Below are 13,610 nucleotides of genomic sequence, written 5' to 3' on the forward strand. Positions count from 1 at the left end.
GGTGATAAAGGCAGGAAGGAGGTTTGGTGAGGGGGAATCAGTTTGAGTTAAAACAGATGTCTATAATTCTAAGGAGTTGTCAGGGAAAATAGAGTTACCAATTTGACCAGTAGATAGAAGCTATTTAAAGTCATAAGGACATCATAAGGTTATTTAGAGAATGAACGCAGACAGAAATTACAAAAGATCCCAGAATTGACCAGGGGCAGTCCATTGCTAAGGTGCTAGGAGAGGATAAAAAGTCAGACACTGGGAGATGTAGCCAGGAAGACTGAAAGGAAGTGAAGAGAAAATAGCATCCTATGAGCCAAGTAAATAGGTATTTGTTTGGCTTTAAGAGCGTCAAATTTAGTCAGTGCACCTTCCCATTTCCTAGAGTCTCAAGTACCCCAAAATAATTAAATTAGTCCTTATAAGGGGCTATTAGTCACTTTTTAAATAATATGATTCAAAATTCAGGTTAATAAATAAAAATGAATTATTCCACTTAAACATACCTTGAAATAACATATTTGATTGCCAGAGAGGTTTAATCTTTCCAGGTGGTCATTGGGGTCAAGACATTTGCCTTCAATTAAAAAAAAGATAAAATAAATTAAAATTAACTTTTTTATTCACATCGTGTCATTCTTTACATACAAATAAGACTAGTAGGAGATTGTGTTAACGGATAATATTGTTACATCTGATAATCAGAATCTTAGAAATGCTATGGAAAGACATCATATAAAAGTTTAAAAGAAAGATAAGCATTTTTATACTGATGGGAAACTACTGTAGCATTATCTCAGATTGCAAAAGAAACTTTACATACCTATTCTGCTTATTAGATTCCCAGCAAGGTTAAGATCATTTAAATTCTTCAAAGTTTGTAAGCCCTAAAAATTTGGACAACAAATAACTGAGAAAAAATATCATTGAAATCCATATTTATAAACCGTATCTGATCAATCTGGTTAGTTCTCAGGTGCTCTGAGTACTGGGCGCTGTGTGCTGTGTAAGCACAGAGGGACAGAGGTGCCTCAACCAAGCCGTCTTTGTTTCTCTACACCAGAACCCAGGGAGATTTACTGGAGGAGGGAGCAAGGAGAGGAGTAGAGAGGAGAGAGAAGGAAAAAAAAAAAAAAAAAAACTCAGAGAGTGTATTTAAAATGTTATGCAAGTTACATAACTTCTCTAAACTTTGTATTTCATCTTCAAAGAAGAAATGGCAATACTGTGTCTCTTGGGTTTGTGAAGAGTAAAGCAAATTATTGTATATGAAGCCCTCTATACATTAATAAATACTTGTTATTGTGACAATAATTATACTGGTAAAGAATATTTTGGCCCTTAACCATACTGGACACTATGACCTAAATGCCATAGTAGTAACTTGCTTCCTACACAAATCACTGAAATTATCTTACTTCAATATTTTTAATTATATTGTGGTTCAGCCAAAGAACTTCCAATCTGATTAATTTCTCTAAATTTTCTATTTTGGAAATTTTATTATAATATAAATACAACTTTTCCAATTTGCTACATTTTTGAAGACCTCCAATTTTCTGTAAAAAAAAAAAAGGAGATTGAATAATGTTAGTTTATGTTTTACCTTTAATCCTTCTAATTAAGTCAATTTAAGTACATTTGCATTTGATTATCATATTTTACTACAAAATCAACATCCAAAAAATTGAGCTAAAATGTTGATAATAAAATAAAATGTAATCTTGCCACATAAATAAAACTATTTTCAATTTTGTGTGCTTCCTTTAACTACCTCTATACATATTTTTATATGGTTGCAATCATAATGTGAATTTTTTTTTACTGAGATCAACCTAAAATGTTTTAATCATCTTTATTGTTATAGTATCTGATAATTTAAAAATCTTTTCTTATGTTTACAATAATTTTCTTTAACAATACCCTATGTGACATATTTGACATATTTTCAAATGGTTTGCTATTAAAAATAATACTGCAACAAGTAGCTACATACATATAAGCTGTTTTCTACTGTTGAATTAATTCTATAGGCTAAAATCCTAGAATAGGATTTTTGAGTCAAAATGTATAAATATTTCTGTGGCTCTTGATTTATTTTACAGTATTGCTTTTTTTTTTTTAAAGATTTATTTATTTACTTGAGAGCCAGAGTTACACACAGAGAGGAGAGGCACAGAGAAAGAGAGGGAGAGACAGAAAGGTCTTCCAGCTGCTGGTTCACTCCCCAGTTTGCGGCAATGACCGGAGCTGCACTGATCCGAAGCCAGGAGCCAGGAGCTTCTTTCAGGTCTCCAACATGGGTGCAGGGGCCCAAACACTTGGGCCACCTTCTACTGCTTTCCCAGGCCATAGCAGGGAGGTGGATCAAAGTGGAGCAGCTGGGACTTGAACTGGTGCCCATATGGGATGCCGGCACTGCAGGTGGCAGCTTTACCCACTACGCCACAGCACCGGCCCCACAATATTGCTTTTCAAAATAGATGTTATAACTTAAATATGACTAGTGGTATCTAAGTGAAGCAGTTTTTCTGCTAACCAAACTATGATTTGATAAGTAAAAAGTAGACTGTGTGTATATTTTGATTCCTTTGGTACATTTTTTCCTTTGTACAAGTCAACTTTTATTTTTTACCTATTTGCCTATTTTGACCCATGCATATATTTCAATGAATTACTTTTCAGGAAAAAAAATACTCCATGTAAGGCTGTATGTTTAAACTTACCTCTATGTAGCACTCAGCAATCCAAAGTTCTTTAAGATGAAAACAAGTCTCTAATCCTGAGATTTCTTTTATATCTTGGGCAACAATTGTAAGACTTGTTAAATCAGGAAATAATGATAATCCAACTATACGGGGATACCCTGAGAAAAACATCTCCAGTTTTGAAGTATCTGATCCTTCTTTTCCAACCACCTCATAAGATAAACCATTGCACAAACACTGTTTTAGAAGAAAGAAATTGGGTTACCCATTTTAAATAATGAAAACTGACTTCTGTCAATAGATAAAATAAAGTATCAATTGCATTGCTGCCATGGTGAACTTCCACAAGAGAGAAATTTGTACCAGATTTATGATTTTTCTCTGACTCTAAAAGTTACGGGGCAGAAGAAATCACTAGATTACCCTCCCAGCTCCATAAAGGAGAATAAAAATATTCCACTCAATATCCTTGCAAATGTTGTTGAAAAGAAAATTCGGTTTTGACTCACCAGCTCTTTAATTATTTCTTCTTGGTTTAGGCTTTCACTTTCAATCATCTTCCATTAAAAATGATGGTCATAATAATATATCTGTTAAGGAAAATGAAAAATTGAAAGAAATAGTAGTCACAGCATTCCAGGTGGAAAGGGACCTTGAAGTTACTGAGATTGAATGACTCACTGATGGCTCCAAATCTTCATGGCATATTTTCAAGTGTCTGTCTGCACCCCAAGACATTTTATTCCATTTTTCACCAAAATATATATCTTCTTAAAAGTTATTTATTTATTTATTTATTTGCGAGAGGGAGAGGAATACAGAAAGCAGACAGAAACAAAGACAGATATCTACAAAGAGAGCTCCCACCTACTGGTTCATTTCCAAAATGCCTGCAGTGGCCATGGCTGGACTGAGTGAAGCCAGGAGTCAGGACAGAAATGCAATCCAGGTCTCCTATATGGGTGGCAGGAGCCCAATCACTTGAGCCATCACCACCTTTCCCACCCAGTGTCTGCACTGACAGGAAGCTGGAGTCAGGAGACGGAGCTGGGACTGGAATCCAGGATCTCTGATGGGGGATGCATGTGTCCTAACCAGAAGCCTAAGAGCTGGGCCAAACACCCACCCCTCAACTTATCTTTTAATTCAGTTTTCCCACTAATTTGTTGCAGGACCCTTCTGCTATCTAAAAAATATAGAAGCTCTTTTTTAAAAAGAAGATTTACTTATCTATTTATTTGAAAGGCAGAGTAACAGAGACAGAGGGTCCACTGAATGTTTCATTTTCCGAATGGCTGCAAAAGCCAGGTCTGGGCCAAGCCAAAGCAGGAAGTCAGGAACTCCATCCAGGTCTCCCACATGGGCACCGGGGCCCAAGCACTAGGGCCATCTTCTGCTGCTTTCCAGGTGCATTAGCAAGAAGCTGAATCCCAAGCAGAGTAGCCAGCACTCAAATCTGATATGGAATGCCAGTGTCACAGGAGGCAGCTTAACACACTGCAAAACAACCCCAGCTATTTTTAACATGCGACACAATAAAGAAAGATGCAGGAAAACACTCCCTACAGAAATGCTATGTACATGTATGTATATGTATATGCATGTATATGATTATGTAAGGAGAAAATACGAAAATATAACTACTAAGTTGCTCATAAAAGTTACTGTGGATGCAGAAGAAAGCTGATATAGTTAAGATAGAAATGAAAAGTTGGATGAGGACAATGTAGGCAAAAAACTGAAAAGGAAAAAAAAACCAACAATTTTTCAAAAAGCATGTGTGATACTGTATTGTAAAAATGCATCACCATATATTTATGTATGCTACTTTTTTTTTTTTTTTTTGAAGGTAGAGTTAGACAGTGAGAGAGAGAGACAGAGAGAAAGGTCTTCCTTCCGTTGGCTTATCCCACAAATGGCTGCTAGGCCGGTGCGCTGTGCTGATCCTAAGCCAGGAGCCAGGTGCTTCTCCTGGTCTCCCATGCGGGTGCAGGGGCCCAAGTACTTGGGCCATCCTCCACTGCACTCCTGGGCCACAGCAGAGAGCTGGACTGGAAGAGGAGCAACCAGACAGAACTGCTGCCCCAACTGGGACTAGAACCCAGAGTACCAGCGCCGCAGGCGGAGGATTAGCCTAGCGAGCCACAGCGCCGGCCTATGTATGCTACATTTGACACTGTTTCCAGTTGGGTCTAAACAGTGCTTCTCTGAACACTGTTTAATGCTGGACCTAGCTGCATTTCTCCATTGGATTTACACATAGGAGTGGAATGAGAAAACGACAACTACTATAATGTAAAATTCTCACAATCACAGGAGAGCAGGAGATACATATGTACAATGAGTACATTACATATGATTCCATTCAAGAAAAACTTGATAAAAACCCTAATCTATGGTATTAGAAGCCAGGCTAGCAGTTACCCTTCAGGAGTGAGTAACTAGGAGGCAGCAAAAGATGGCCTTCAAGGGGCTGAAAAGACACATACTTTGTGCTGGTTAAAGAGATGCGTTCACTCTAAGAAAATAAAATTAGATCTCTAAGAGATGTGTGATTTTTATGTGTATGTGTATGTATATACATCAATAAAATTCTACTTAAGTTTTTTCTTCAAAAGCACTTATATATTCATTTTTATTCAATTGTCTAAGATTATGGACATATGAGGATAAATGCATAAAGTGAAAAATCTTTTTCCTAAAGATTTTATTTTATTTGTTTGAAAGGCAGAGTTACAGAATTAGAGGCAGAGACACAGAAAGAGAGAGAGATCTTCCTCCACTGGTTCACTCCCCAAATGGCCACAATGGCCAGGGCTGGGCTAGACTGAAGCCAGGAGCCAGGAGCTTCTTCTGGGCCTCCCATGTGGGTGCAGGGGCCCAAACATCTGGGCCGTCTTCCACTGTTTTTCTCAGGTGCATTAGCAGGGAGCTGGATCAGAAGTGGAGCAGACAGGACACAAACCACTGCCCATATGGGATGCCAGTGTCTCAAGAGGCTTTACTCCCTATGCCACAGTGCCGGCCCCCAATAAGAGAAAAAGATGCTGACTTTGGTCACATTCCACTGGAATGATAAAAAATTTATGAAAATAAGAAATGTGTAGAGATACTAGAATAAGAGCACAGACTGCAAGAAATATCCAGAAAGGTCTTTTTAAAATGACACTGATGAGGATGGACATTGTAGTGTAGATGGAATAGGCTCTTGCGATGCCCGCATCTCATTTCGGGGTGCCTGGGACACAGTTGCACCTCTGTGTCTGAATTTGCTAAAGTTCACTCTGGGAGGCAACAGATGATGGCTCATTTATTGGGGTCCCTGCCACCTACATGGGTGCACCTGACTTTGGTCTGGCTCAGACCCAACTGTTGTGGACATTTAGGGAGTGGAACCAGTGGGTAGAAGCGCACTCTCTCTTTCTTGCTCTGTGTGTGTGTGTTTCAAATAAATAAAAATGAACAATTAATTTTAAAAATGACACTGATGGTATCAGATTGTGAGAATAGCCCATCAGTACAAACTAGATAAAAGTTCAAGATACCAGAGAAAAACTCACAACAATCCTCAAAGTCGGGGCAGCAGATGTTGGGGAAAGGGTGGCCATGGGCCATCCATAAGGAATCAAATGGAAGTTCTCTGGGATCTGCAGCAGAGTACCGCACACGTCTGCATCTGTGCGATGTTTCGTAAATGGGCACATGACCCCACCACAATCAGGGCTCAGCAGAGGGCTTGATGGGGGAATTTATCTCACCTTTACCCTTTTACCTTCCACCATGTGACAACCCTCACCAGACAACAGATTCCAGGATCTTTATCTTGGACTTCTCCAGCCTCCAGAACTGTTAGAACTAAATTTCTAGTGTTTCTAAAATTCCCAGGCTCATGTTCTGTCACTGCGGCACAAAGCAGACTAACACAGTCAGCAGGAGGGGAGGAACCCAGCTAACACCACAAAGACAAACACAGCCGGGCAATGATCTTAATACACTGGGCTCTGCTCATTCACCCACGTTCATTGCTGTACGTATGGAGGCCTCATACGTACCAGCCAGAGAACGAGAGCAGTGGGGAGAAAGAGAAGGCCTCTCTGACACAGTAGAATTTGGGCAAAGAATGAAGGCAATGAGAGAGTGTGAGCCGTTGAGGGAATCTGGGGAAGTGTAACCCCAGTGGAAAGAACACCAAAGGCAAAACCACGAGGTGCAAGTGTGTTTGGCACACTGTTTAGAGAACAGTAAGGGAACTGTGTGAATGGAGCGCATCAGGGGAAACAGACACGGGAGGGTAGGAGGTCAGAGAGTCCGGGGACAAATCACAGGCTCTCTTGTAGGCTCCTGTGCGGAGTCTGGATTTCGGTGAGCGAGAGGGAAAGCTGCATGAGGATTTGAGTGAAAGAACACCAGGAGCTGTGTTAAGTACTGAGAAAGGACCACTTTAGCTGCCCTACTGAAACCAGATTGTAGGGGTCCAGCGCACAAGCAAGGAAACTGGCGGAGGGGCATGATGGCGCAGGGCAGCAGCAGCGCAGGCGGTCAAAGCGGTTAAGATGACGGGCCTGTGCCGAAGGAAGGGCTACTCGTCCTTCTCTGCCTCCCGACGGCAAGTCCATCTCTGCTCCATCCTCGGGAGACTCAGAGAGAGGACAGCAGAGGCAGCAGCAGTGCAGCAGGCAAGGGAGCAACCTGCAATAACGGGGACGCCATCAAAAGCCCGCACACAGGAGGTACCTCAAAGTTCATGGACAAAGGAATTGAAAGATAATATATTTTTAAGAATTTATTTGCCAGGTAGAGTTATAGACAGTGAGAAAGAGACAGAGAGAAAAGTCTTCCTTCCATTGGTTCACCCCCCCAAATGGCCACTGTGGCCGGCGCTGTGCTGATCCGAAGCCAGGAGCCAGGTGCTTCCTCCTGGTCTCCCCTGTGGGCACAGGAGCCCAAGCACTTGGGCCATCCTCCACTGCCCTCCAGGGCCACAGCAGAGAGCTGGACTGGAAGAGGAACAGCCAGGAATAGAACCCGGCGCCCATATGGGATGCCAGTGCCTCAGACGGAGGATTAACCAAGTGAGCCACGGCACCGGCCCCTAAAAGATAATATTATTTTGGTGCAAAAAAAGTTAAATCCATGTATATAAGCAGTCTTCATAAAATTCATGGAAATGTACACTATGAAAAACACAAGTATGGACCTCAAGTGTTATTTTGTACTGAAATAATGTTAGCTTTTAATTCTAATTTCCAAAAATTTTTAGAGTATACTTGTTGATGCAGGCCTCAGCCTTCCCTTCTTAGGTTTAATCAGATGCTATACCAAATAAAAGAGGTCTTGTAGCCTCTCCACTCATGCAAAGAGAAGCCCCTACATCTTGGTTTGATGTCAGTGTGCACCACAAGAAAACCCGGCCACCCACCACCATGCAAGGGGCAAAGGTTGCCCTTGTACCTCCAAGGTTACCAAATGGTGATCCAAGTTATCTATGTCTAAGATATCTATTGCAGAAGGAATAAACTCTTGCTTTTGCTATGTATTGCTTGATCACATGCACTTGTGCCTCATTTTTGACTTTCTAATCTGCTCCCCTTAGCTCTATCTATTCTTGTATCTGCGTCAGCCTATTTTAATTACTATGAGTTGTATTGTAAATGCCCCCAGAGTATTTCTGGGGGAATTTTCCTGGCTATTCTTTCATATTTATTTTTCCCAATAAGATTTATGGTTATTTTGTATTTTGTTTTAGAACGCTGAGTTAGGGTTTGGGTTGAGATTGCATTATGAAGATTAATTGAGAGAAAACTTTTATCTTCACAGCACTGAGGCCACTGCAGGACAAAGGCAGAGCTGTCCACTCAATCAAGGATGCTACTTTTTCTTGGTAGAGCAGGATGAGTATTTAGGATATCAAGTTTATCTTTTACTTATATTCTCCTCATCAATGCCCTTATTCAGAAAAAAATCTTGTTAGAATTCAATAGTTAATGATCAAAAACCCAAATCCTACACTTTGTGTTCATACATCTGAATTACAAGGAGCCTGGACTTCGCCGGTACTGACAAACCTCCTACTCTTTCTCCAGTTACAAAGGACTCCAGCCTCCAAGATCAAGCTTCCGACTCCCTCCAGAGGCACCTGCCCTGCTGGCCAGCTCATACACTCACTCCTGTACTCTGGGAAAGTGCCTTGCAGACTCTGCTCCGCTAGGGGGCCTCGGGTTGTTCTAGCTCCCCCAGGGAAACAGGAGCTACTAGGAGTTTCTGTAGCTGTCACCCTTCAAAGCACACATCCTGGACTGAGCTAATCACCTCTTCTCCGTCTTGGACTGCTGCTGGAAATTTTTGTATGAGCAGTAGGGCGCTGAAGTCACTGTGAACGGATGGATTCTAATGTCAGCCGGATCTTCATCAATGTTTTGTATACTCCTCACCAACTTCCTTTTTTGGAGAGCAGGATGAGAGAGACAGATCTGGGACACTTGACAAAATGGCTTCTCTGAACTTTCACTACTGCTCTCAAGGTCTTTCTCTCAAGAGACAATCTTGTCTCCACCTTCACAGAAAACACTGATGCAATGAGATGGACGTCCCCCCATCCTCTCCCCAACCAAAGACACACTTCTATCTCTTCTCACTCCTCTCCACCCCTTCTCACTATTCTTCCACGGTACAAAACACACCTTTCTTCCCGTGTACTGATCCTGTTCTTCCCGTGTCTTTCAGAAAACCACCCTAACAAGTTTTGCTCTCGCTCACTTACCCCACCTTTCCTTCTCTGGGCTCTCCTCTCCCTCTGCACATGAGCGCCAGGGCTTTCCTGCCTCAGAAAAGGGCCTCCTATCCTGCTTGCTTCTGCACGTTGCTGTTCTTACAGACCTTCCCAGAAACGCTCCTTGACAGTCGTCAGCAACACTTCCTCCTCACCTCCACTCAGTCCACAACCCTCTGCCATCTGACTGAGGCCACCCAAGTCCCTGTAGCTTTTTTTTTTTTTAAATAAGGTCAATAAAACCCCCCTGAAGGCCAGAGACATCAGACATGTTTCAGCTGTCCACCCTGATGTGGCGTGGGGCAATGCAGATGCCTCTCCCCCTCTAACTTTTTTCTCTGGCTTCACTTTCTTTCCTTATCCTCTCTTGTTATCTCAAATCCGCTTTTCAACCCGGTTGTTTCCTCCTGGGTAAAAATTTACCCTTCTTTTTCTTCCCCCTTTGATGAGCAGCAAATCCAACTGCCCGCATGGAGAGCTCCCGCTGGCATCTCAGATTTCCCAACTGAACTGAAGGCTGTTCGTCCTAACGCAGGCTTTCCTTGATAAAGGACTACCTGAGTCAGACTCCAAGACACCCTCAATTTTTACTCTCTCTTTATCCAGGTTCACCCACTCATTAAATCTCTCTGCTCATACCTCTTAAATGTCTATCACATATATATCTTTTCGACTTCTCCATTCCTCTTCCCTGTGCCTTACTTCAGGCCCTCACCACGTGCCCTTAACTGGACGCCGTGGCTGTTGTCTGGCTTCCCTCCATCCACCCTCCACACTGCCCTCCCAGCTGTCTTCCTGAGAGGCCAATCTGCCAACGCTGCCCCGCGTGGAAGGCATTCCCGTCACCAGACTGCCTGCCGCCTGCTTCTTCAGCTCCTAATCAACACCCCCTCTTCAGAGCACCCCGGCTCTGGCACAGCCGCAGTCTCTGAAGTGGCCTCGATGTTTCTGTACCTTCCCTTATTCTGTCTGTCTTCCCTAGAACGTCTTTGTCCCTGGACTAGCTGGCACGCTCCATACATCCTCAAAGACCAGGGTTCTTCTGTGTGAAGACTCTAGTTCTTCCCGGTAGTGCGATAGGCATTCTCTTCACCTGCACACTGTATTGTGATACTTGCCAGTCTCCCCCCTACTAGGCATCATGCTCAATTGAGGGCAGGAACTATTAACCTGTCACAGTGCCTGGCACATTCCAGGCGGTTCCTAAACTTGCTGAATGGCTTGAATTCATCACGGCAAGATTCCCATATGGCCTAACTATCTGCCCGACGTGACCACTCAGAATACAACAATGAGAGTAGACGGGTCCACAGGTGTGACTGCCATGAAGGGGGGGGGGGGTGGTGGCTGGTATAGGCAGGCCGCTTGCTCGGAATCTATCAGTCGCCACTGACAGTCCAAACGTCCTTCCCACCGCATCAGGTCTGGACAGCGCGCTTGGTTCTCCCAGCCCAGCGTCTTAACGGCTGGCTGTGATGGCTCCAGAGGTGCCTGCGGGTCAAAGTTTTGCTCCGGTCGCCTGAGGCCTCAACGAAGCCCAGTCATCGCCTCTCGTTCTTCTCCTCATCTCCGCGGCACCGTGACGGAGTTCCCTGGACTTAACGATGCTGCCCTTGCATTTTCCTCCTGGTGCCCTCCTCCCGGAGGGAGGAGCTGGGAGCAATGGCCCTGTGGCCCCGCCTACAGGTGACGTTCGTCTGAGCGCCACCAGGCTCCGCACACTCACCTTCTTCCAGAGGGAGGATGAGTTCCGGGGTGATCCAAGACAGGGCGCAGTCCGCTCTGCCCTCCCAGGCCCTGTCTTGCAGCGGACACGACCCCTCTCCAGCCCCGGCCGGCCGCGTACGCACGGCTCGCCGCGGTTGCCTAGGAAACCCGCCCTCCGCATCTGGCCGCGTGCGGTAGGGGACGCGGGGCGGGGCAAGGAGTGGCCGCCCCGCGTCTGCATCACGTGCCGGCACGCTCCAGCCAATCAGCACAGGCACAGGGGTCCACCCGGAAGACCCCGCTGGTGCTCCTGGGAAACGTTGAGAGCGTCCATAGCTCAGGTGCTTTGGAACCTCCGCGGGCCTCGCCGGCTGCCGTGGCGTGGCGGGAGGACGCGACCAGAAGCAACAGGTTGTGGGCCAGATGGAGGGCGCCTCGTCGTGGCTTCTTCCAGTCCTCGCTTCTCGCCTTGAAAGTCTTTGACTCTCGGGGGGCCTGAAGCTCCGAGCCTCCCTGGGCTTGAACCCCCTCAAAGGTGTGACAATGTGATGTCACAAGGCGGCCCGACGGCCCGGGGGGAGCCTGGACGCTCCGACCCGAGGCCAGCAGCCGCCAAATTCCAGGCACGTGGCCGGCCTCCGCCCGGAGCCGCCGAGCACAGGGACCCGCCGAGCACAGGGACCCGCGGCCCCTCCAGCGGGCGTCGGCCCCCTCGGGGTCTTGTTGTCAAATAGTATTCCAGAATGTTCTAGAAGGGGAAAATGACAAAAGGGGGAGACTTTCTAGAGTGGGTGAGGGGCTGAGAGGTGAGCGGGGTTAGTAGAAGACAAGCCAGGGTGGGCCGCGCGGGACACGGCTATGTGTCCCGCGGAGATGAGCTGCAAATTTGTGAAGGCTCGGTGTGAGGAAAACCGTTAAGTGGATGATTTTTGTGTTAACCGCGTGTTGAAATAACGTTTTTGGTAGGTTGGGGTAAATCAAATGTATGGAAATGGTGGTTTCTGCTTGGACAAACCGCGGTTAGAGAAGTGTGTGACGCGTTGGGCTTCACTTGCGGGGCGCTGCTCTGTGTGTGACGGTTCGGCCGGTTTGTGTAGAATATTTACGACACAGCACCGGGCGCTGAGTGCCATCGCCGGATGACCACCTCGTTTAATAGATAATCGTGGTAAAATGCTTGCTTAAGAAACTTAGGTCAGATTTTTAGGAAATTTTCCGATAACCTGACTTTCAATTCCGCACATTTAATTAACTGTATTGTCTACTGTAGAATCAGGTGAACTAATTTTCCCTCTGTTTTGATTTCACCGATATTTCTACTTGTCGTTAATACATTAATTAAAATACATGTGGCTTTGCGAGTTTGATTTAGTGTCAAAAAATCGGATTCATATTTTTACTTTTATCCTCTCTGAAAATGTGGTTGAACAAGATGACCTATCTTTAGGGATACTTTCTTCTTAGAAATTAAAGACTAATTAAAAATTAACAGTCTAGACTTCTAAACTGTTAGGTAAAGAAGTTGCTTCAGAGAGCAAGTTGGAGACTCAAGATGCAGCTGTTTTTGATGAAAGGCTAGAAACTATCAGATTATGATGTTAGAAATCTGTTCTGATCTTCCTGTGTAGTGAAGACTGGAGAGAGCTAGCACTGTTTTCTTTATGGTACATAAGCAATGTTAAATGATTTGTTTTTAACATTTGAAAGGCAGAGTGACAGTGGGAGGCTTCCATCTGCTCCTTGACTCCCCAGATACTCACAACAGCTGGGGTTGAGCCAGGCGAGAGCCAGGAACTCCATCTGGGGTCAACCACACAAGTGGTAGGGGCCCAAGGACTTGAGCCATCTACTGCCTCCCGGAGTGCCCATTAGTGAGAAGCTGGATTGGGAGTGGAGGCAGAACTTGATCGCAAGCACCCCCATCTCAGACGTGGGCGGACACACGTGGGTCAGCAGCAGCTTGACCCACGGTGCCACACTGACCACTCCCTAAACAAATAATTTTAAGAATATTATTTGTAGTTAAAGCACAAAGACTTAGTAAGATAGCTGTAGACTGTTAACCATTCATGACTTGGCAAATAAGCCTTTGTCCACAGTGAAAGAATTGCCTGTTTGCATGTTTTTTTCTTTTATTTGAAAGAGACAGAGAGAAAGGTCTTCCTTCTGTTGGTTCACCCCCACAAATGGCCACTACGGCCGGCACTGCACCGATCCGAAGCCAGGAGCCAGGTGCTTCCTCCTGGTCTCCAATGTGGAGTGCAGGTGCCCAAGCACTTGGGCCATCCTCCACTGCCTTCCTGGGCCACAGCAGAGAGCTGGACTGGAAGAGGAGCAACTGGGACTAGAACCGGTGCCCATATGGGATGCTGGCGCTGCAGGCAGAGGATTAACCTAATGAGCCATGGCGCTGGCCCTGTTCGCATGTTCTAGAT

General features: G+C 44.8%; 1 protein-coding gene across 7 annotated transcripts in view; it reads right to left on the reverse strand.

Annotated features, from left to right (window-relative positions):
* Window positions 1-11,877, reverse strand: part of LRRC9 (leucine rich repeat containing 9) — a 110,427-nt gene extending 98,550 nt beyond the window's left edge. For 2 of the 7 annotated variants that reach the window (XM_051826378.2, XM_002719518.5), the window contains exons 1-6: window positions 11,195-11,876; window positions 3,209-3,289; window positions 2,718-2,936; window positions 1,410-1,550; window positions 815-878; window positions 498-568 (exon numbers count right to left, since the gene is read on the reverse strand). In XM_051826378.2, coding sequence (XP_051682338.2) covers window positions 498-568; window positions 815-878; window positions 1,410-1,550; window positions 2,718-2,936; window positions 3,209-3,256 — 543 coding nt within the window. In that variant the 5' untranslated portion in view covers window positions 3,257-3,289; window positions 11,195-11,876. The other 5 variants (XM_051826377.2, XM_051826376.2, XM_008271862.4 and 2 more) reach the window with 5 other exon arrangements.
* Between the last annotated feature and the right edge of the window lie 1,733 nt (window positions 11,878-13,610).

The sequence above is a fragment of the Oryctolagus cuniculus genome, chromosome 20 (assembly GCF_964237555.1).
Source record: "Oryctolagus cuniculus chromosome 20, mOryCun1.1, whole genome shotgun sequence".
NCBI classification, from domain to species: Eukaryota; Metazoa; Chordata; class Mammalia; order Lagomorpha; family Leporidae; genus Oryctolagus; species Oryctolagus cuniculus.